Source organism: Engystomops pustulosus, chromosome 2 (assembly GCF_040894005.1).
Source record: "Engystomops pustulosus chromosome 2, aEngPut4.maternal, whole genome shotgun sequence".
Classification (NCBI taxonomy): Eukaryota; Metazoa; Chordata; class Amphibia; order Anura; family Leptodactylidae; genus Engystomops; species Engystomops pustulosus.
In genome coordinates, this window is record NC_092412.1 from 148566917 (window position 1) to 148589347 (window position 22431).

Genomic DNA, 22431 nt, shown 5'->3' on the forward strand with positions numbered 1-22431 from the left:
CCCCTACTTAAGAACACCCGACTTACAGACAACCCATAGTTACAAACGGACCACTGGATATTAGTAATTTACTGTACTTTAGCCCTAGGCTACAATAAACAGCTATAACAGTTATTAAATGTGTCTGTAATGGAGCTTTATTGTTAATCCTGGTTCTTATGACAACCCAACATTTTTAAAATCCAATTGTCAGAGAGACCAAAAAAATTCTACAATTATAAAATATACAGTTCCGACTTGCATACAAATTCAACTTAAGAACAAACCTGCAGAACCTATCTTGTACGTAACCCGGGGACTGCCTGTAATGGTAAGATTGATCCAATAATTACATTGCGACATGTTCCCCACACAGTTGGTTTACTTATAATTGCAATGAAATACAGCTTTGGGAGTATATGACTGACTTTTTTTAAAATTTGGAGTACTATGCGTAGTGAGAATTAATAGAGACTATTAATGCCCATGACATTTTACACTATTTCTGAAAAAGTGGATTCAAAAATAAAAGTTAAATTGTAGAAAAAATAAATCTTCAGCCAGATTAAACCAATATTACTGTTTCTAAACGGTTATAAATGTGAAACTGAATCTTATTACTCTCTTAAGCCACATGCAGAGATCTTTATTACAGCTTTCAACAAAACCCCAAACTCTACAATCATTGAATGTTTGTCCCTGCTACAGAACACGTTTTTCTATAGAACTGCATATGCAGCCATCAATCCTTATTCTCCTTATGCTCCAATGACAACACCCTATAGACACCTACAATGGATGCCTGCTATCAAAATTATTCATTACAGATCATATTTATACTAATATTCAGTCTGTTATTAAAAATAACGTCTTTTATATGTTTAAACTCACATGCCAATGTTCTGCCATGAACGGTTGCCCTATTTAACACAGCAATGACTAAATATTACAGGGAATCCTAGTATACCATGTGCTTTAATAAATGCTAGAGTATGGCATGGCCCAATGGTAAAACTAACCTACATCACCACAAAACACTCATACAGATTTAGGAAACTAAATATGGATCAATCACTTATACATGCTATACAAGCAGTCCCTGACTTAAAGACACCCAACTTACAGACGAACCCTAGTAACAGACCTCTCTTGAAGCTCTCTGGATACTTTACTGTAGCCTCAGGCTGCATTGATCAAATTATCCCAGGAACAAAAATATTTTTGTCTGGAGCTACAATTATAAAATATTCCTGTTCAGACTTACATACAAATTCAACTTAAGAAGAAACCTAAACAACCTATCTTGTACGTAACCCGGGGACTGTCTGCACAATACTGTGCTTGTATTTTTACCATGTATATAGTATATAGTAAGTTTTCCGGCCAAGGCATTGAATAAGGTTAAAGGGGTTGTGGGACTGATTTGAAAATTTTAAACCAAATGAAAATTAAATGGGTGATAGCCTGAACCAGGTGCCCAACACTGACAGAAGGATAAGGTAAGTTTTGTTTTAAAACCATATTTAAGCCAACTTTGTATACAATTGAGGCAACCGCTTTTAAGACAAAGATCCAGGACCCAAGCAGATCTGTAATATTTAACATGGAGCCTTTTAACACGCACCATAAAAGATGTGACAGACAACAAGAAGTTCAGGTACTACTTTGGTATGAGCTCTAGTAATCTGCTGGTGCCATCTTGTGACATGAATTTTTTTTTTTTTGCAAAAATAATATCTATATATGAATTCCCAATAAGAAATATAGTGAGGTATGAATACTGAAGGAAATTGTGCATCTTGTCATAATGGGGCAGATTTATCAAGCGTCTGAAAGTCAGAATATTTCTAGTTGCCCATGGCAACCAATCACACCTCAGCTTTAAAATATTCATGAGCACTGGTAAAATAAAAAAGTTGAGGTGTGATTGGTTGCCATGGGCAACTAGAAATATTCTGACTTTCAGACACTTGATAAATTTGCCCCAATATGTTACATTTGTCCCCGTTCTGTAAAGAAAATTGACGGAAATCTTGCTCAAATGTCTCCAGAATATGGAAAATTTGCAAATAGCTATCAATTATCTGTTGTAAAGAAATGTAAGCACATAATGCCACATTGCCCCAACTACAGATTTAGTAGTACCAAACTTGTCACACAGCACAAAGCATTGGGATAACACTGCAGGAAGGTCTGCTTTTAAAATAAAAGTTCTGCTTTGATTCTATGCCATTGCATTTCAGCTCTGCATTTTATTAAATGAATACAACTAGCTAGTAACTGCATTGCATGGTTCTACTTGAATGCATTGCTTTCTACTATGGAAATCACACGGAGGCTCAAATGGTGATAAATGGTGAATCTGAATTGTCTCAACATTAAATGCATAGTATGACTGCTGGTTCCAGGATAACGCGAAGGGACAAGTCAGAAATACACATTCCTTTCACAACAATATACCTATTGTGCCATTCTAAAGGTCAAAATAATAATACATTTTGTGCAATCTATCCTTTAATCTTCCAAAAATAACTATACAACTTCTTCTATATACTCTCCATAATCTATTTTTTAGATCATGCCCTTTACTTACCAAGAACACTTCTTGCCATGCATAGCAAAATATCACACCATATTAAGGCAAGTTCACACGTGGCATTTACATTGCATTTTGAAACACAATCCAACAGCTGAGGAGAGGGAATTTGCCCAATTACATTGCCGTTAACATTTGTGTTTACAAAAACGCTTTATAAACACAATGTTAAGGCATTGGCCCCAATTTAGTCTGGCTTCCCCACCAGTCAGAGAACCCATACAAATTTTCCTGTCAACTTTCAGGTTTCTATAACCTGAACACCACTATGGGCTTCTTGGGACGTAGAACCGGTGGGGGGTATGGTAGGACGGGATGTGTCCCCCTTTCCCCTGGCCTGTCGCATTTACTCTAGTCTCCACCGGAATTCCAGCCAAGACTCGAGCAGAAATTGCCCATATTTACTAAGAGGCTCAAGTCTCTTACGGGAGTTGTAGCACCGGCAGGAGGAATTTCTGAACGCCAGTCTTAATAAATTCCCCCTATTGTGTTATTGCATTTTGTAAACACATGTTAACATCAATGTAATTAGGTAATTTCCCATCTCCTCAGCTGTTGAATTGCGTTTTAAAAAGCAAAGTAATTGCAAGGTGTGACGCAACATATAGAACTCACTTACCAAGAACAATAAAGTATACCTGAGGGTGCTGTCAGATGAAATGGAATCAAAACCCAAAGATGGTGTGATCGGCAACCAACACCCCGTTTCTTGTGTTCTCTAAATGCAAAACATTGGGTGCCGATTGATGATCGCATACGTTTGCATAGAAACGCATATGGGATTGTCCATGGCATGCCCCCCAGCTGCCACTTTTTCAAGTTTCCTGAAGTTGGTCTATGTAATCATTGAAATATATCTTAAGTTTTATCCCTTTATGATACATGTTGCCGGTTTAGTCTGACTTTTGCAACTTTTTAGTCCCAAATAGTATCTCCCAAAAGAAAGTCTGGGTCTAGCATACTCTGTTTTGCGACTTATGGGCGCAAGAATGGGACAATTTCAGAGCCCAAAAGTAGCACAAGTTGAACAAACATCTGGGCTACAAAGATAAATATGGTAGACTGCATTAAATTCTTGAGGCAGCAAACTTTGTTACTGCTTGAAAAAGAAAAAGAATGCAATAAGAGCGATACATGTCCACCACTGTGTGCCAACACAGGAGAGCCTGATCTATCTAGCCATGGATATCCAACAGGCCTTCAGGTATGCTAGGGGTGTCTAGGGAGAACACGTCACCTCATTTATCACAGATATGCAACACACTAAGATCACTCGATTACTTTATAGAAACCACTTGGAGCGCAGATGCAAATGATTTTTTGAACTCAATACTACAAAGTAACTCCCTGTTATAGGCCAGGCTGCATTTTCAGATGTAAAATGTATTTCTTAATTGTTTGACCCAATGGTAATGGTATGTGCTTTTACATAGGGCAGCCAGTAAAACTACAGCATTATCACAGAAACTGAGCACACTATATTAACAATACAAGAGTTACTATTAACCTTAATGTTAATACAAGGTTAATATACAAGTATGTAACAATACCCAGTTTGGTCAATTATTGTGTCTATAATATAACAGCTAATGCAAAGCCAGTAGCGCTCTCTGCTAAGGCCTCTACACGCCACTGTAATGTGAGATGAAATTGTCATTTATTCCAAAAGTTCACCAGTCGTAATCAGGGGTCCAGAACGTCAAGCAGACCTTTACTCCACAATCTCATTTGTAACTTGGGGTGGGGGTGTGAAGAATGATATTATGTAAAAAAAAATATGTTTACAGATATGCCTATGAAAAAAACTGAAGTAGAAGCATAGTTAGGAGGTAAGCAGCATTGACCCAGCATTGACCCTACCTCTCCCTCAGCTCTGCTTCTTTAAAACAATGAAGATATATTGTCTTTTTTAATTGTGTATCTAGGACTCCGTTCTACGTTGGTTAAGTATACTATGTAGGAGTGTACACATGGTGATAATGGTAGGTCACTAATGAATTACCTAGCCCTAATTAAAATGGGCAAAGAGGATGTGATTGTTACTTCTTTTACACAATTCTACAGCATTACAACATGACATGTACATTTCTATTACACAGGAAGCACAAGGTTTGTGACCGCAGAGTTTCCCCTTATTCAGTTAAAGGAGTTTACAGAGTTCTTGATTTTGATGACCCATTCCTTGTGTCTAACACTTCACACTAGTTTCTATGTATCTGGTGGTGCAAAAGAATGGAAGCTGAGCTGCAGGACCACAACATAGCAATTACAACGTTAATGGAAGTATCTACTTCCGAGGGCAGCCAAACAACTGATACAACTGCATGAGGGTGCCGAGTGCCAGAGAATTCACGATGGTCCAGAAATCCCCTTTAACAGGTAAAAATTTGCACATGCAAAGAATCCTGCACTGACCTTGGGTTGTGGTCTGTATTATTGCCAATCCTTATCTAGAGCTGCTCCATGATTTCTGCCGGCAGCTCCACTACAGACAGTCCCAAACTCTCAACCCACAGACGACCCCTAGTTACAAAGGGACCTCACTACCCACGTTGACCTCTGGTGAAGCTCTAAGGGTGCAGTCACACATTGCAGTTATAACTGCATCATAATCAGTTTTGAGGTAGTTTTAGCTTCAGTTTCTTTTAATTTAACAGGTGAAAGACATGAATTGAACGGGTGAATTAGATTCTCAAGAGGAAACTTGTTCCACAAATATCTTTCTCCTGTTAAATTGACAAAACTGCACCTAAACCTTCCTCAAAGCTGATTGCAATGCAGTTTTGACTGCATCCTCTGGAAATTGGCAATGCACAGACTTTACCCCGAGGCTGCAATTGCCAGCATAATAGTTATCAGAGGTGTCAGCAATGAAGCTTTATTATTAATCCTGTTTCCAATGACAGCCCAAAATTTTGAAAATCCTGACGTCACAGGGACATAAAATATACTGTGTCTGGAGTTACACTTACATATAAATTCAACTTAAGAACAAACCTACAGAACCCATCTTGTACATAACCCGGGGACTGTCTGTATTTCCTTTCTACATACCTTGAGGCTCAGTCTGCACAGGGCTTGCACTATTGCGAGATCTACTGGTTATTGTAAAGCAACATTACCTGGGGAATGCCCTGTTTATAGGGGAGTGCAGAACTAAGCAATGCATTATAATAAAAAGAAAAAGGTTTTTTGTGCATTTTTAAAAATGTATTTATTTATTTTAGGTGTGGCCTATGCTTAGTTGACCACAAATAGCAAAACTAAATAAGATTTGACTATAGGAATAAGTAGATCATACTTTAATAAGAATTGAGTATAACGCAGGATGTTACTGAGGATCAGTATATAAGAAGTGCAATATTGACAAAGTTATTCCCCTTTATTTATTCAATCCATATGTTTCATAGTGAGCCAATACTTTAGGCACTTTACATCAGGCTCTCCCAGCCCTCCTCTAGAAGCCAGTGCAGAGGGCTGCAGGAGATAAAGGTAAATGTGTTTTTTTTCAGTATGTTTGCAGAGTAACTGCAGATGCCGGATTATCAGTATTTCCCTTGTGGATACTTGTAAAAGAACATTGTCAGAATAAGAAGCAGCAACTAAACAAAAAAGAAAAAAGGTAGCTTCTTGGTTACAATAGTCTAGACAGGTGATGATACCAGAGGATCATCATGCCCGTCATGGCAGTGGCATATTGGTTGCAGTCTTATGTCTATTTAACCATTATTCAGATGGTAGTTATACATGACTGCTTTCTATGAAAATATATTGGGCATGATACTGGGCTTAATAATGAATACGTAATGAGGTTTGTACCAGGTGTGAGTAATGTAACAATAATCGGTAATAATTTACTGACATCTATAGGGGATAAAGATTTTATCTTTGGAATACTATATTGGTTATAAAAAGCATAACTATTATATGACATTACCTATGCCAAATACAAATGAATAGGAATACAAACAATTTAAACAAATATGTGTACTAAAAGCCAACTAACTTTTTTTTTTAGTGTTAAAATAGCACATTAAATTTAGAGTAATACGAAAATAAGTATTGCTTGGGTTCAGCTAGAATTTCCAATAAAATCTAAAAATATACATATATATTAATAATTTAATCTGCTTAATTAATGTCACTTCTATACGTGGTGCACAAAACCAGCCAGATGTACATTCCTACAAGCCAAATATCCTTTCTCCACCTAAAATTCTTCTGGTGGCATCTCAAAAACTTTATGACTAGCCAACGTGAATGATAATATTACACATCTTTCTCAGGGTGCATTTCATTGAATTTCATTTAATTGAATTCATATATATATTTCCTGTACTGGGAATTGATACCATAGAGGTTTTCTACTATTTTTTGGCAAGAAATGTGCAAATAAGAGACAGACCGAATATACACCTGAATGACTGATATTACCTTTGGCATGTACAGGCTACATCTGTATGTACAGGTGCTACTGTGATAACATTGAGACCAAATTGAGAAAATGGCAAGCTGTGCACACTATTCTGCAACATTGTGCCAAACAACTTGTTAGGTATACATATACCCAAGCTAAGTATGACATCGATTCTTGCATGTCACTAGTCCTTCACATAGTAAAGTAACATGAACACTTCTGACACTGTGCACTAAAACAAATCTCGTTGGTCCATATGTGATTCTGACATGTAAAGCATGAACATCAAAGCATTGCACTACTCACTGAAGGGAACACAATACTTTCCATAATAGTTCTGGGGAGACATCACTATTTGGACACAATTCATTTCATAGTTAAGGCTTTCATTTATTTTAATCCCAAAGTAACCACAGGGGCCAGCAGGGTTGTGCAGGCCTCTTTGGCATTGCTGGGTTTAAATTCATTGATGCTTATTGCACTAAAATGAGAGCAAAATAAAACATATATCTGATGAGACACACACAAAAAAACATTACAATGGTGGCAAAGAAAGGTTCTAAAATAATTAAATTAGTGTTATTAATCTAATAAATACATTTATATATATATATAAAAAGTACTAGAAAAGCTTACAATTCCCACACAACCATGTATACTCTAAGGATAGGGTTTATTCCCACATCCTATTAAGGAGGTTTCCCTAATGTGTAGGAATGGAAAAGCATTTGCAGCATACAAATAGGGGGATGAACCATTTTATATGACATGTTCAGGCCATTCAATTTTATTAAAACGGTAGACATCCCCTTAAATGGGCAACGACTGGGATGCAGGATTTTTTATGGAGGTGTTTTCTTTTTTTGCACAAGAATAAGAATAAATTGACATAAAAGCATAAAACAGATAATGAAAAACTGGCCCATGGTATCTGGATCAGGACCCAGAGAGGGCCATGTGCTCTGCTTTTCCTACCCCCAAACAAACTGTGTTTCTGCACTACAGGAAATAAATGGCAATAGTCTTGTTGTAAGAGTGGAATCACATATCCATTCACTTGCATGACCGCCGCACTAGGTACATGCAATACCCACTTACATCTTGCTAACTATAATGTTGCAGAAAGAATCAAGGGATCACTTGAAACCCGTCCCTCCCCCCAACCTCACAAACAATACCATCTTCTTTAATATGTATGTCACCTGGAGGTCTTTTTAGCAAATTTCTCAGTTACAGCATGAATGAAAATCAAAGCAGTCAAGGAGGTGGAGCTGCTCCACCAAGCAGTCCGGCAACTCCACCTCCTGACCGATGTTTGCTCCGTCCACTCCATGCATCTGGCGCCCCTGTCCTGCCTCCTAACTATGGGTGGTCAGGAGTTGCCTGACTGCTTTTGGTCGAGCTCCCCGCCTCCCTGACTGCATCTAAGAAAGGGAAAAATATATATATTTTTTTAACATGCTGTAATAACAAAAAGATATAAAATGACCTCCTGCAGACATAGGAACACGGTACTTTTTGTGGGAATGGGGGGTTTAATGTTGTTCACTTTAAGGATATGTCTTATGCAAATAAGTCTAACATAAAAAGCAAAAAAGTGGGACCTAATAATGAGACAGATGTTTTGCACAACATCCTTCTACTTCATATCCATTATCCACACACGCAAGTATATGTATACACTTTTAGGTCAACAATAACTCATCACATAGATACAGGTGATACATAGAAACATACCTGGGCACAAAAGAGTCTGTTTCTATATGATCGCCCCTGTGCAGCAGGAGTTTTACTAACTGCGATATCACCAAAGGGGGTTAAGAGGTCACCAGTAAGTAGATCAGATATTAGCCACGGTTTCTTAAAGATATTTCATAAGGACTACACAGATATGCTGTCTAACAAAGAGTCTACAGATATGCAATCATACTCCCAAACATCCCTATGTTTTGCTTCTCTTTTTTTTCTTTTTTTTTTTTTTTGCAAAGACAGCTAGTGCTTCAGAGCGATTTGAGGTAAAGGCATAAAAGGGTTAAAATATTGGAAAGTAAAAGAAAGACAAAAAAATAAGCAGTGCATCCAAGTGGAGGCTCCATTACAACGACCTAGCAGTTGGCTGGTTTCATATTGCATAATAGTGCTGTGTTCCTCAAAAATCTTCTATTCCCAGGATTAGCCCTCCCATCAATCACTGTGCCTGCACTTCAGAGCAAGCCAGAAGAATAGGCCATGGAGAGATGGGAGGCTAGGAGAATGTCAACCACTCTACCGGGCCCAAAAAACCCACGTCAGATCCTTCAGGTTGTAAGTCAAACCTGTGTATTTTTATGGACAAAAGTTGTTCTCACGCGAAGTACATGGTACGTAAGGTATCCTGGTGAATTTGCACAGCCTTGGCAAGGGCTTGTGGGTCCCGACCATTGCTCTGACCAGATACGTGGCTTCCTTCAGCACTGTGGAATACAAAATTGTGAAAGTCATAAAATGTCCAGCCAAGTCAGGGCTAAACATGTAACACGATTGATAAACTATGCAGTCAGATAAAGGCAAGGGGGTGAATGGAGTCCATTATTACAAAAAACCTATTTAAAAAAACCCCCAAAAAACTGTACAACTTTTATTTATTTTTTAGCTTTCGAAAGTGCAGTGAAATCCATTAAATAGTGTACGGCAAGTAGGTCAAGATCAACTGCAGCAGCAACAAAAAAGATGTCATGTATCCTGTTTCAGGCTTCTTTCACAGTACATTTTACTTTACTTTTACTTTAACCCTTTCACAACCACTCAATGTATATTTAGGTTAGTTGCTGAGCAAGAAGAATATAGTGTGGTTGCTTGAAAAATAGCTGAAACCTCACATGTCACTATGGGATAAAAGACCCCACAGGTATTTTTATATCTATATCACATATCTATTTTTGGAGTGCTGTTAATTTTTTCCATTTTGATTATTTGTGCAGGTCCTTTATTCATACAGTCTTAATAGATAAAAAAATGGTAAAACAGATCGTAAAATTAAACTACACATACTTACCTACAGTGCTCTTCTCCTTGACTTCGGTGCTGGTCTTCTTTAATGTTGACACTCTGAGATTGCTGTTAAAAAAGACTTATAAAAAGCACAGAGCGCCTATCGTGTTGGGGGTGCTCCGGGCTACTAATTATTCACACCTCTCGCATGAATTCACCTCCCTCTACAACATGGTGATGTCACACGAGCCTTGCTCTCTGTAGCTGCTTTTTTTAACAATTTTTACAGCAATCCCGGAGTTTCAACATTAAAGAGGACTTTGCCCCCACTGACTAACCCTGCTGATAAAGGGTTACTAGTCCTCCCCATATCACCTAAAATTAGCTTCCAGTGAGGCACTGTACCTTAATTATCGAGGTTTTTCTGATATACAAATTGGCTTTTCTGACTCATGTCTGGTGTTTGTGACTCTTCTCTCTCAGGCTTCCAGTGAACCACACCCCCTTATTGTGACTGACAGCTCTGTGTCACTTCAAGTCACTGCCCTGCCTCCTCGTACTTAGGAACCGTCTCAACTACAGACATACAGACAACTACAGGTCCTTTAACCTTCTAAGAATAGCAACTGTACATGTATGTGATTACATGAAACCACAGCAGCCTCCATGGAGGATGGAGAGGATTAGAAGTCCATGGAGGCTGCTGTGACTTCATGTGGTCAGATACATGCATGGGGTACAGTTTGCTGTTATTAAGAGGTTAAAGTATTTGAGATGAAGTCACTCTGATCACATGATATGAGCTGTGACCAGTAAGGATGGATAAGGCATGGAGAGGATTAGATGGGAGGGGTCGGCCAAACAGGATACGTCCCCCTCTGATGGCAGGTAATATAAGATAAAAGGTGATTTATGTGGATGTGAGGAAAACAAGTTTTAGCTAGAAGAAGAGTGCCAGTCAGTTAACAGAGCTCTATAGGAAACTGTCACTGGCTGTATATGTGCAAGGAGGACCAGCTCAAGGATCGGGAAGAAGGACTATAGGTAAGTAATGTGTAGTTTAATTTTACATAAAAAATAGTGGTATATTTCCTTCTTGCGAGCAAGGCCTCTAATCCTATAGTTTCATATAACAATGATGCTGCTCGATAAAAGTCTTATTTTAATAGCTTATTTAAGTTTTTTTAATGCAGCCTTTTTTAGACATTTCCATTAATAAATTATAGTTATTAAGGTTCCCTACTGCTAGCATTCAGGGTCAGAGATCATGAAACAAGCCCAGGTTGGCAATGTCTTGTTTTAACTCATGCCAGGGTCATCGTCCTCGAAAGACAAATGTAAAAGACAAGTCCCTTAGAAACCTATAGTGTATGCTCAGATAACACAATGTGATCCATCCAAGACCTGTCAGACATGTCCACCAGGTCACAGATACTGCTCAGGTCAACAAGCGTTAATATTTATTATTGCTTCTCTATACCCGCAGCCTGGTAACGTATAAATCCGGTGGTCAGGAAAAAGGGCAGATGTTGAATAGTCTAAAGAAAAAAACATTCAATGTTACAATTGATATCACACTGGAGAAAGTTATAAGGTCACCGCGTCAGTCTCTGGTTTCCATGGAAGCAAACTATTGCTTAGAAAAGTTATTTCTTGATGGCAGCAGCTTAGTTGCCATGGATACTGGCCAGTAGTGTATGACGTGTACAGAGGATTATGTGAGGACGAGAACAGACGCATACCTGATCAATCACAGTTCTCCTCATTCTCCTTATTATGGAAATTAGTTAATGATTACATAGAATCTTACAGACTTTGAAGTTCCATTTTTCAGAAGCATTATGGAGAAAAAAAGCCAAATGTGCATTAGCAGATTTTAAAGCTGCTGTGTCACGCTGACACAACAAGACCCCCGCACATGGCAGGAGACATCATGGAGCTGGACTTCGCACAATACGGAGTTGACACAGAATAGAGTGAAGAAAACGGCTATGACAAATAGTAGAGCATAAACGAAGATATACACAAAGTTAAGAGGAAAAAAATGAAGAACAAAGAATGGTGGTGGGGTTCATTTTACCTGTCATGCTCCTTGTCCACGAGATGGTACCTAGCTCTGAATGCCACGAGGTGAGCATAATAGGCAGGTGCAGGGATGGAGACTGATCTCGTGCATCGCACATACGTGTGGCACAGCTGGTAGGTCAGCAGCTGGAGTTCATCAGCAGTGAAACAGTTATCATCCCACAAGACATGATAGTGAGAAGGCCTGCTAGTACCCTGAGGAAATATATAGAAGAAATATAAACTTACAATAAGGTGGGCAACAATCTGTCCCCATGACAGTTGGGAGTCTCTGTGAGACTCTCAGAATGGTTTATTAGCAAGATCTGTAATACAGACACAGATCTACAGCAAAATCACCATATACTGCAATACTGTAGAAGCAGTCAAACTCATTAATTTACTTGAACTAAAAAAATAAAGTAAATTTTTCTTTAACTAAATTTAATAAATGAAACCATAAACTTGTTAGGTATCCTCTTGTCCCAAATTGCCGGATCTATTGAAATATACAAGCTAATATTCCCAACGGTGTACCCCATGATGGGATATAACACCACTTTTCAGCCATTTTGCAACACAAATTTTGAATACTAAGTGATCAATAGGTTTTATAGTTCCCAATGTGGTAGCATTGAAAACATGAGCTTGTGCTGGAGAAAATTACTAAGGCCTGGACTCCAAATGATAAGAATTTCACCACATTTCGCCAATTATTTTCAAACCACAATTTGTTACACAGAAAACATATATATTTCTGTAAGCATAAAAATAAAAAGTTATGACTTTTGGAAGGAGAGGAGCAAAAAAACAAAGACAAAATGAAAAAAGGGCATCGGTGGCAAGGGCTTAACAGACAAGAAAATTAATAGCCTTCCACTGGTTCCAGCCACCCGAGTGGCCCATCGCCAGAAGGAGAAATTATCTCAGAGGCCACTTTTTTTTGTGATTTTTAAAAAAAAAATGTATGCCCTGAACAGGCGATACGCATGGGGCATGTCCTCTCCCCCAGGTCTGATACCTTCATCACCCACGGTAATGTAGTACCTTTGTTTGCTCAGCAATGCAGGCTATAGTTCTACTAGTTTAGCATGTGAATATGGTCATTCATTAGGATCTCATGGTACTTCTGCTTGCAAATAACTGGGCTCCCCTTTAGCTTTTGAGATTTTACTGAGATTTTATATTCCTCATTGTACATATGCTAAAGGGAAGTAGCTATATCATCTCTGAAATCATAATAATTGACCTGATCATGGGAGTGTGTTTCTGGCTTTTAATTGTCGTCTAAATAAAGCATTTTTGTCCATATACACATCTCTTTGTTCTTTGATATACGAGTTATATATGTACATGACTTTAGTCAGGTTTTATAGTGTAGGTTTCACAGGGTTGGACATATGTTTAATACAGTTTATTTTAGTGAATTGCTGTATGTTCAGTCCAGGATGCAGGGATCCAGTGATCTGTGCTGCCAGCTCTGTGGCTTCCCCTGACTTGCTCTGTAGATGTCTGTACAGCAGCAATGCTCAGGAGAGGCTTTCTGTGTCCTGATTGTAATAGATAGTAATAATGCATGTGAGGAGTAGTGCTCAGTATTATTGGAAGTGAGTGAAGCTGCTCTGGCCTAAGTGCTCTTAGCTGATGCAGGAAGTGTCCACCCACTTCAGGAGAAGCTGCAAGATTTTATTAGAAAGCGGATATATCGATCAGGCTGGATCTCAGGCTGGGAAGCATGATATAGATATTGTGGACATTGTTGTCAAAGGCTCTCTCCAGCCATGCAAAAACCATTTTCAGCCATCTAACTTCAGGAGTTTTGCTTTAACAGCTAAAAAAACAAATAAAGTCAAACTACCTGTATTCCAGCATGGCTGCAGAGGTAAAAATCAAACTCGTATGGATGTGTTATATCTGTATCCACAGTGGTACCAGCTGGAATATTTCCACTTCTGCCAACCTGATGCAAAGAAAAGAGAATATACAGAATTTGTTATTCATTGCAGCTCTATAAATATAGCTCAATGGCCTATCTATCACACATTAAAGGCATACCGTAAGTGCCATGCCTCAAAAGGACAGTAATAAAATGCAAATTGTGTTACAAGTCAAGGGGATCTATCAAAACAATGTTATGACTGGGTTCAAAATAAACCCATGAAAGCTGTTACAACTCTGTTATGAAAAGCAGCCATTACTTATACAGGCAGTCCCCGGGTTACGTACAAAATAAGGACCGGAGGGTTGTACTTAAGTTGAATATGTATGTAAATTGGGTTGCTGGTAACTAAGGATGCATTAGCTGGTGCGATCTCACGCTTCCTAGTTACCTGGAATCTCTGGCTTCTAGTGCACTGGCTGGTAACTAAGGAAGCGCGAGTTCGCACTAGCGAACGCATCCTTAGTTACCTGAACCCCCCGATACTGCCAGCAATTACTTACTGGCAGTCACCTCCATGGCCCGCTCCAGCCTCTCGCTCCGCCCAACGATCCCCGTCACCTCCATGGCCCCCTCCAGCCTCTCGCTCCGCCCAATGATCCCCGTCACCTCCATGGCCCCCTCCAGCCTCTTGCTCTGCCCAAGGATCCCCGTCACCTCCACAGCCCGCTCCAGCCTCTAGCTCCGTCCCAGCGATCCCCGTCACCTCCATGGCCCCCTCCAGCCTCGCGCTCCGCCCAATGATCCCCGTCACCTCCATGGCCCCCTCCAGCCTCTCGCTCCGCCCAATGATCCCCGTCACCTCCATGGCCCCCTCCAGCCTCTTGCTCTGCCCAAGGATCCCCGTCACCTCCACAGCCCGCTCCAGCCTCTAGCTCCGTCCCAGCGATCCCCGTCACCTCCATGGCCCCCTCCAGCCTCTCGCTCCGCCCAATGATCCCCGTCACCTCCATGGCCCCCTCCAGCCTCTTGCTCCGCCCAAGGATCCCCGTCACCTCCACAGCCCGCTCCAGCCTCTAGCTCCGTCCCAGCGATCCCCGTCACCTCCATGGCCCGCTCAATGAGGAGGTGCAGCACTCCAAGCGCTATTGAAACCCGGAAGTGGACTGCGCATGCGCGGGGTGCCAAGTGCCCCGTTCATATCTACGGGTTGTCCGTAACTCGAACTGTCTGTACTCCAAATAGAGCTTTATAATGAGGATGTGTTTACAATGGTTTAACATTGGGAAGGAGAGGGAGGGTGATGTTATGTTTCATTGGGGTAACTCTGGTTTAGGGTAAATAATTGAAGTGTATCAATGGTTCTTACATACCCTTTCAGTCCGATCTGCACAGAACAATCGGGTATGATGCCTTTTCTGTACCACAATGTATGTTATTCCAGGCTGGTAATCCTTCTCCAGACTAATGCAGGCTTCTCTAATTGCTAGCAGCTCATAATATAAGACCTGCTTAAACAAGGAAGAAAACAAAGAACACAAATAAATACAAATATATATACATACATTATATACATATATATATTTTTTAAATACCGTATATATTCGAGTATAAGCCGAGGCCCCTAATTTTACCACAAAATACGGGGAAAACCTATTGACTCGAGTATAAGCCGAGGGTGGGAAATGCATTGGTCACAGCCTCCCCAGTATATAGCCAGCCAGCCCATGCCCCAGTGTATATAGCCAGCCCATGCCCCAGTGTATATAGCCTGCCAGACCCTGTCCCAGTGTATATAGCCCTCCAGCCCCTGCCCCAGTGTATATAGCCCGCCAGCCCCTGCCCCAGTGTATATAGCCCGCCAGCCCCTGCCCCAGTGTATATGGCCTGCCAGCCACTGCCCCAGTGTATATGGCCTGCCAGCCACTGCCCCAGTGTATATAGCCTGCCAGACCCTGCCCTAGTGTATATAGCCTGCCGCCGCTGCCGGACAGATCACACATAAGATATACAGGGGTCACCGGAAAGGTGAGTTTAGATATATTTATTTTTTTGACTCGAGTATAAGCCGAGTTTGGGTTTTTCAGCACATTTTTTGTGCTGAAAAACTAGGCTTATACTCGAGTATATAAGGTAATACTAGCCTGTGTAGCCAAAGGAGATTATTGTACATTCAGTGGGGACTTGAATGTATAAGTACAGGGACCCTTGTACCCCTGACTGTCAGGGACAGTGTTTGCACAGGAACATGCACTGCTGCAGCATTTATCTCTAGGAGACTATCAAAGAAAAGGTGAACATGGTATTCTGCCATATATTGCTGTCCCACAGAGATGGATGTAGCTGTTGTATGCCAGTCAGACACAGGCACAGGGCATCCCTTTTCAGGCTATTGGTGGAGATCTTGATAAGTTGACAAACGGCACTACCCGTTTACAGAGTAAAATTTTATTTCAGAAAACTTTTGATCATGGGAAACGCCAAAAGCCATGTAGACAACAAAGCACATTTTGGTGGTTATGTTCCTGTAGTTGAAACAATAAACACAGTTCCACTGACAGTTCCACTGACCTGTCTGAACTGTCCTTCTGAGACTCCATCACGATAAAAGATGATCCGTGTTGGTTTAAACCGTGTGGACTTGTAGAACTGGATCAGAAGTTCTCTCACCATGGAAGCAAGGTCATGGATAATTTCCTGCCGTGGTCTCTGTACCCGCACAGTCGCACAGTATCGACTTGGGTGGGCATCCATACTGCCTACAACCTAATGCATATACAAAGGATTAAAACTCATAATAAACCAATTAGATATTTTCAGATCAAAATTATTGAATTGCAGTAAAACCCTTACAATCACCACACTGGTTCACTTACAGCAGCAATTGAAGGTTTCTTGCCATCTCCAGCAGGTGGATGAGTGACATCTGCCCCTAAGAAAATGACTGGTTGTTGGAACACAGATGGCCTAAATATAAATACACAAATATGTATAATAAAATTTAGCAAGATAACAATTTGTATTTCACGTTTCCACCGATGGTCCATGGTTTAAGGGAGGAGTCGGGGAGTGGTGTAAGTAGCAGCAGAACTGTTAAAAATGCCTTTTTATTCCAGGATTGTAGCGGGATTTGGTGCAGCTTGGTACACTCCTGTGTGAGATCTCCTAGAAGTAGCAGGCTTCTAGTTAGATATCGAGGAAGAGGAGAGTGGCTGGGGAGCTCTTTGAATGTAAAAGATAAAAGAATTTGAAGAGCTTCCTCCAATGCTCCAAGTCCAGCTACAATGCTGGAAATTGGAATATAAATGCATTTTTCACAGTACTGCTGCTACTACTCACAGACAGAGTCCTCCTTCCACTCATGCAATGTCAGTCTAGTTTTGTGTCTTTTGCACTTTTGTTGTTCTTGTCTTTACATGATATATGTGAGTGTATGGCACCATGGAAGTAATAGTGTCCTAGTTATACATACTACTACTAACCACACATACAAAGGTATGGTTACATAGCTTTCCAGGGTGCAGACATTATATTCAGCTTTGTATGGTCAAAACTGTGGGTAGACTGCTTTTAAATACCCCCTTGTTCCATCTCACACTACAACTAGGCAGATTAGGTGTCATGTAAAAGTATGGAATCGCTAAATTACACTCAGGTGACAACTGCAGCAATTGGTTGTCAAACTGTTACTTTTTACTAAATCATTTAATCTGTATTCATAAAAAAATCTGTGCTATCAAGTGCATAGATGGAGATTTTAGAATTTAGAGATGTAACTATTGTCTGAGCTCACTTTCATTGAGCTGGCAACCAGTTTGTACAAGTTCTGTATTGTAACACAGGCCCAGAACATAGCCACAAGCATACATCTGCACTGGTTGTACTACGTTGTCCAAAAACATTGAAGATAATTGAAGTTTATCCTCTACAAGACTTTAGTTACACATTTAGACTGTTGCAAAATCCATGAAATGTATGGAACCCTATTACTTTAATGTCTAAGCCCTAATGTCTAATGTGGGTTGGGGGTTCCCTTTGTGGGTTTATTAAAAACACTTTAATAAATATGCAAGAAGGTGGCATAATGAACTTGCTATATCTTTTTAGGGTTTGTTATTTTAACTATATGGATACTTCATTTAGCATATTATTATATATATTTACAGAAGCATATTATGTGATCCCTAATCATTTGTACTGCTTTGATCTCTTAGTACTTGATTTACTCATACAAATACAGGCGGTCCCCTCGACTTACATACGACCCATAGTTACAAACGGACCTCTGGATATTGGTATTTATTGTACTTTAGTCCTAGGCTACAATATACAGCTATAACAGTTATCAAATGTGTCTAATGAATCTTTAGTATTAATATCGATTCTTATGACAACCCAATATTTTTAAAATCCAATTGTCACAGAGACCAAAAAAAGTACTGGCTGGGATTACAATGATAAAATATACAGTTCTGACTTGCATACAAATTCAACTTAAGAACAAACCTACTGACCCTATCTTGTATGTAACCCGCAGACTGCCTGTACTATGTAATGGGGATATACCGTAATCCTATTGTCAGCCTAGTTTATACTGTGGACTTTTCTCTTCCTATTTTTTATGTAATTTTATTTTGATCAATAAAGTATTTTTGGGTGAATTTGCATAGTTTTTGGTTCTTGTAGTATTTACAGATTTAGCCAGGCATATTTTGTGGACTGATATTCATTTCATATATCCAATTGGTTATTCTAAATAAAGCAAACAGTACAGGCATAAGATCCCTCCAGTGATCACGAGAACAGCAGACCGAGTGTTTCATAGGAATGAAGAGCTGGGGCACATCATTGACCAGCCCGTGAAGTCTGGTAGCAGTGACTGGTGTATTTCCAGTCCCTTTGGTTTTTATTGTTGGTGGCTACTGCAGTTGAATCATTGGATATCAGACGGTGTATCCCTTTAACGTTTGTTCAAAGAAATAACAAAGCAAACCCCAAATCTATATAAAAAGCCAACAGTGAGAAATAAAAACCAAGTATCAGCCAAGCCAACACCTGAAAATAAAGTTATGTAATGCTGTTCTTACCGTTGATGTGGTACCAAGATATTATTAATCCCTCCCAATTTGACGTTGATTTTTAGGCACAGATTTGAGAGAGTTTGAGGAGATGTTTTTATTACATTCTTGACTTGGACACACTGTGTAGCCATTCCTAGCAATGTGTCTCCAACTCGCTTTACTTCAGCTACAGGAACAAATAAAGGCAATTATTGAAAGAAAAGGCGAGGTTTTATTTTCCTTAAGCTGAAATTCAAATTATAATGTCATCAGGCAACTCTGGGAAATGGGATTGAAGATGATGGCAGCAGCAATGAGTGCTCCCGAGTTCCTGAACTAAAATTCTATCAGTCCTATGGACCCTAAAAGTAACCAAAACATACATATCGAACTGCTGCTACAACAATATTTCTGATGCATAATCCAAAAGCGTACTGCCCCTACAACACTATATGGACGCTTTCAATGGCCAGCTCCCAATAAGCTGAAAGAAAGAACTGAAAAGAATCTGGTTTCCGAATGGTTTCTTACCATATACTGGCGTCTTTCCTGGCAGTATAACGATGATAAGTTGGAGCCCAGAATATGTATTTTTGAGGTGTCTGAACATCGGCTCCACGCTGTCCGCGCCCTGCGCGTATTTACAGAAGCATGGCTGACCCTGGATGGGCATCCCAGCATCCTTTGAGATTTTCCTTAGCTGGTCAGTGAATCCTCTAAGAAAAGAGGACAAGAGAAAATGTCAGGCACGAGTAATAATCCCTAAAAGAGATTACAGATCTCATTCAATGAATAAAATGTTTTATGGTTAGATGAATAATGGAAGTAGTATTGGCACTATAGTATTATTTTATGAGACACGTGTGCATGTCCAAGAGCTCAGAAAGTTTTTCCTCTTCCCTCCAGCTATCATGTACAATAAACCAGACCTGCTGTGCTCACAGGCCATAACACTATACCCCACCATTATATTACTTGTAGTAGATTTCCCCTTAGCTAATAGTCATTAGTAGACCTTACACAACAACGAAGCAGCATGACATCATATTGCCGTAATGATCATTGGAGCTGTAAATCCTACATTGATTTAAGACGCAAGCATCATCTGTCCCTCTCCTCTCCATAGAGTGAGGTCTGGCCTTATTTCTCAAGATGCATTAACAGTAAATTCAGACTGAGTGAGAAGTTAAGGAAGTGGATATAAGATGAGATATATTACAAAGTTTGCTTGTACTGTTGATTTATGTTAGTAAAAACACTAGTGCCCATTGAATAATTTTTTAATACTGTTCTGCATTAAAGGTTTTATTGCAATATACATAACCTAAAATTATGAGATGAAAAAAAATCTATTACTATCCATCACTGTACCGTAACTGTATTAAAATATGCAGTTAAAATTCTATCTGTTACCTCTAAGCCCAGCCCATGAAATGCCTTACTTCAAGATTTCTTCTCTGCACTGCCTCTGCGTTGCAAAGCATGCGATGGCCCACATTTTGATCTCCACACCAGTGTGAAACTGTTTTCCCCGCATGTCCCAAACCCCATGGCTCGGAGTGGCTACTGTGCGATTCTTCACAAAAAAAAAAAAAGATGAAAAAAGGAACACGTAAATCATATGCATAATGTCACAACAAAGATACATTTTAGAGTCATTTACAGTCTGTGATCTGGCTTTACAGGCTGTTACACGGTCTCACCCTGCCCCGTGCACCCTTAGAACTTCTGCAGTGAGCAGGAAATGACCCAAAGTAAAGCCAGATCAGAGGCTAAGGTAGCCCATCATTAGCATAATTGTAAAAGTTGCTTTTAGAAGCAAGGAGGCCATGGATAATAAATATAGGAAGAGTGCCTAGATCTATGAGCAATTGTCCCTTGTATATAATGAAGGATTTTGATGGTAGATTTCATTTAATTGTTTTCATCTCAGTGTTTTTTCTATGTATCAATAAATATTTGTTTTGTATACATTTTTCACAGTGTGTAGTTATAGACTATATGTTTTCCTTTTTTGATTTATTACTAGAGATTAATGTACAAATGAAGTGATAATTATCTTTATGTTTAAATAAATATAGGAAAAAGTAACTTTTCTTCCAAAGTTTATAAAAATATGTATAAAGGTAGTATTTATTCCATTCCAAGAGGTTTTGACTATGAATAATTATGTGGATGCATCACATGCCTACAACTGTACTGTTTATAGCAGAGATGTCCCTGTAATCCAGTCTTACATACAGCCTGGGTATTTAGCCCCCCCCCCGCAGCTTATCCCCTTCCTGACTTACTACAAGCGGTGATGATATCATTCTTGTACTTATGGCTACTAGGCAAGCATTTGGATGGTCTTCGGTTCTCATCTTAACCAAAATGGGTAGATGATTTAGGCCCAATAACCGATGAGCAGTGGAATGATGTGCTAGATATGGTACCAAAGCTATCACCCAGTGAGAGCCAAAGGCTGAGCCAGCTATTTCTTATCTATAGAGTGTACAAGCGGAAGTGGATTATATAAATCACGCTATCTGGCTCTCTCCTGTCCCTTTTTGCTTCTGTAGGGATCATATTGCACCTGCTAGACAGCAGATTATGCAATAGCAAAGCAACAGCAGAGCTGATGGTGTCTGTTCCCTACCGCATGTAATAGTGTGGGCATACAGGCAAGATCTGTGAGAGGGAAGATGAGAATTATGAGAGCTATAATTGTCAACCCCCTGCAAGCCTATTCATCATTACAAGCGAGATGGAGCACAGAGCTGACATAATGAGCATACAGCGTGGGTACAGGTTTCTTTTCTATATTTAACAGCTCGAAAATGCCATAAACTGAATAAGGTGCAAACAACATCCTACTGAGCAGAGAGGCCAATTGATATACACAGCACCTACATCCTTTCAGCTCCATGATCCCCGTTACTTCAGATTCCCAAACCCTCGCATTGGCAATATGGGGAAAAATATAGTCAAACATTTTCTAGACTGTAAGAAAACCAATAGCTAGTCAACAGAGTGGACGGAAAAACTTGGTGTCATTTTTCATAACCATCTGCAGTCTTCATTCTGAAACCAGCTGCCTTATTTTTCAGTGAATTTATGTCATTCCTGTTCTATTGATTCCATATCCCTTGTTTACCGGCTCTTTGCCATGATGGAGTATCCATGTGGCCTCACATCGGCACAATGTGACAAATACATTAGCAACATGAAAGACTTAGGACTGAACTTGTAGATGAGATCCTATGACATAACAGTTGTAGGCATGGTGAAAGTTATTAATAATTCGTGAAGAACCTCTCTAAACAAGAAGGATTTGTGTAAAATGTACTTTACAGAACACATTAAATGATGAGATAAATAGTAAGCAAAACCACCATGTTGACAAACAAAATCTGAGAAACAAAAGGTGCGGGACTAGCACTCCTGAAATATATATGGTCAGGGTCGAAATCCGAGAAACAAAAGG

At 39.7% G+C, this 22431-nt stretch overlaps 1 protein-coding gene and 1 long non-coding RNA gene across 5 annotated transcripts in view; one reads left to right on the forward strand and one right to left on the reverse strand.

The window, feature by feature from the left end:
- The window catches only part of LOC140118658 (uncharacterized), a 127365-nt gene that overhangs the window by 17850 nt on the left and 87084 nt on the right, over positions 1–22431 (forward strand). The gene's annotated exons all lie outside the window — the stretch shown is intronic.
- LOC140118656 (protein argonaute-3) overlaps positions 1949–22431 on the reverse strand; it is an 83752-nt gene continuing 63269 nt past the window's right edge. For 2 of the 4 annotated variants that reach the window (XM_072136831.1, XM_072136833.1), the window contains exons 11-19: positions 20408–20541; positions 19497–19681; positions 18993–19152; positions 16782–16872; positions 16477–16671; positions 15279–15416; positions 13885–13986; positions 12043–12242; positions 1949–9445 (exon numbers count right to left, since the gene is read on the reverse strand). In XM_072136831.1, the coding sequence (XP_071992932.1) occupies positions 9337–9445; positions 12043–12242; positions 13885–13986; positions 15279–15416; positions 16477–16671; positions 16782–16872; positions 18993–19152; positions 19497–19681; positions 20408–20541 (1314 nt within the window). In that variant the 3' untranslated portion in view covers positions 1949–9336. The remainder of the gene's footprint in view (positions 9446–12042; positions 12243–13884; positions 13987–15278; positions 15417–16476; positions 16672–16781; positions 16873–18992; positions 19153–19496; positions 19682–20407; positions 20542–22431) is intronic. The other 2 variants (XM_072136832.1, XM_072136834.1) reach the window with 1 other exon arrangement.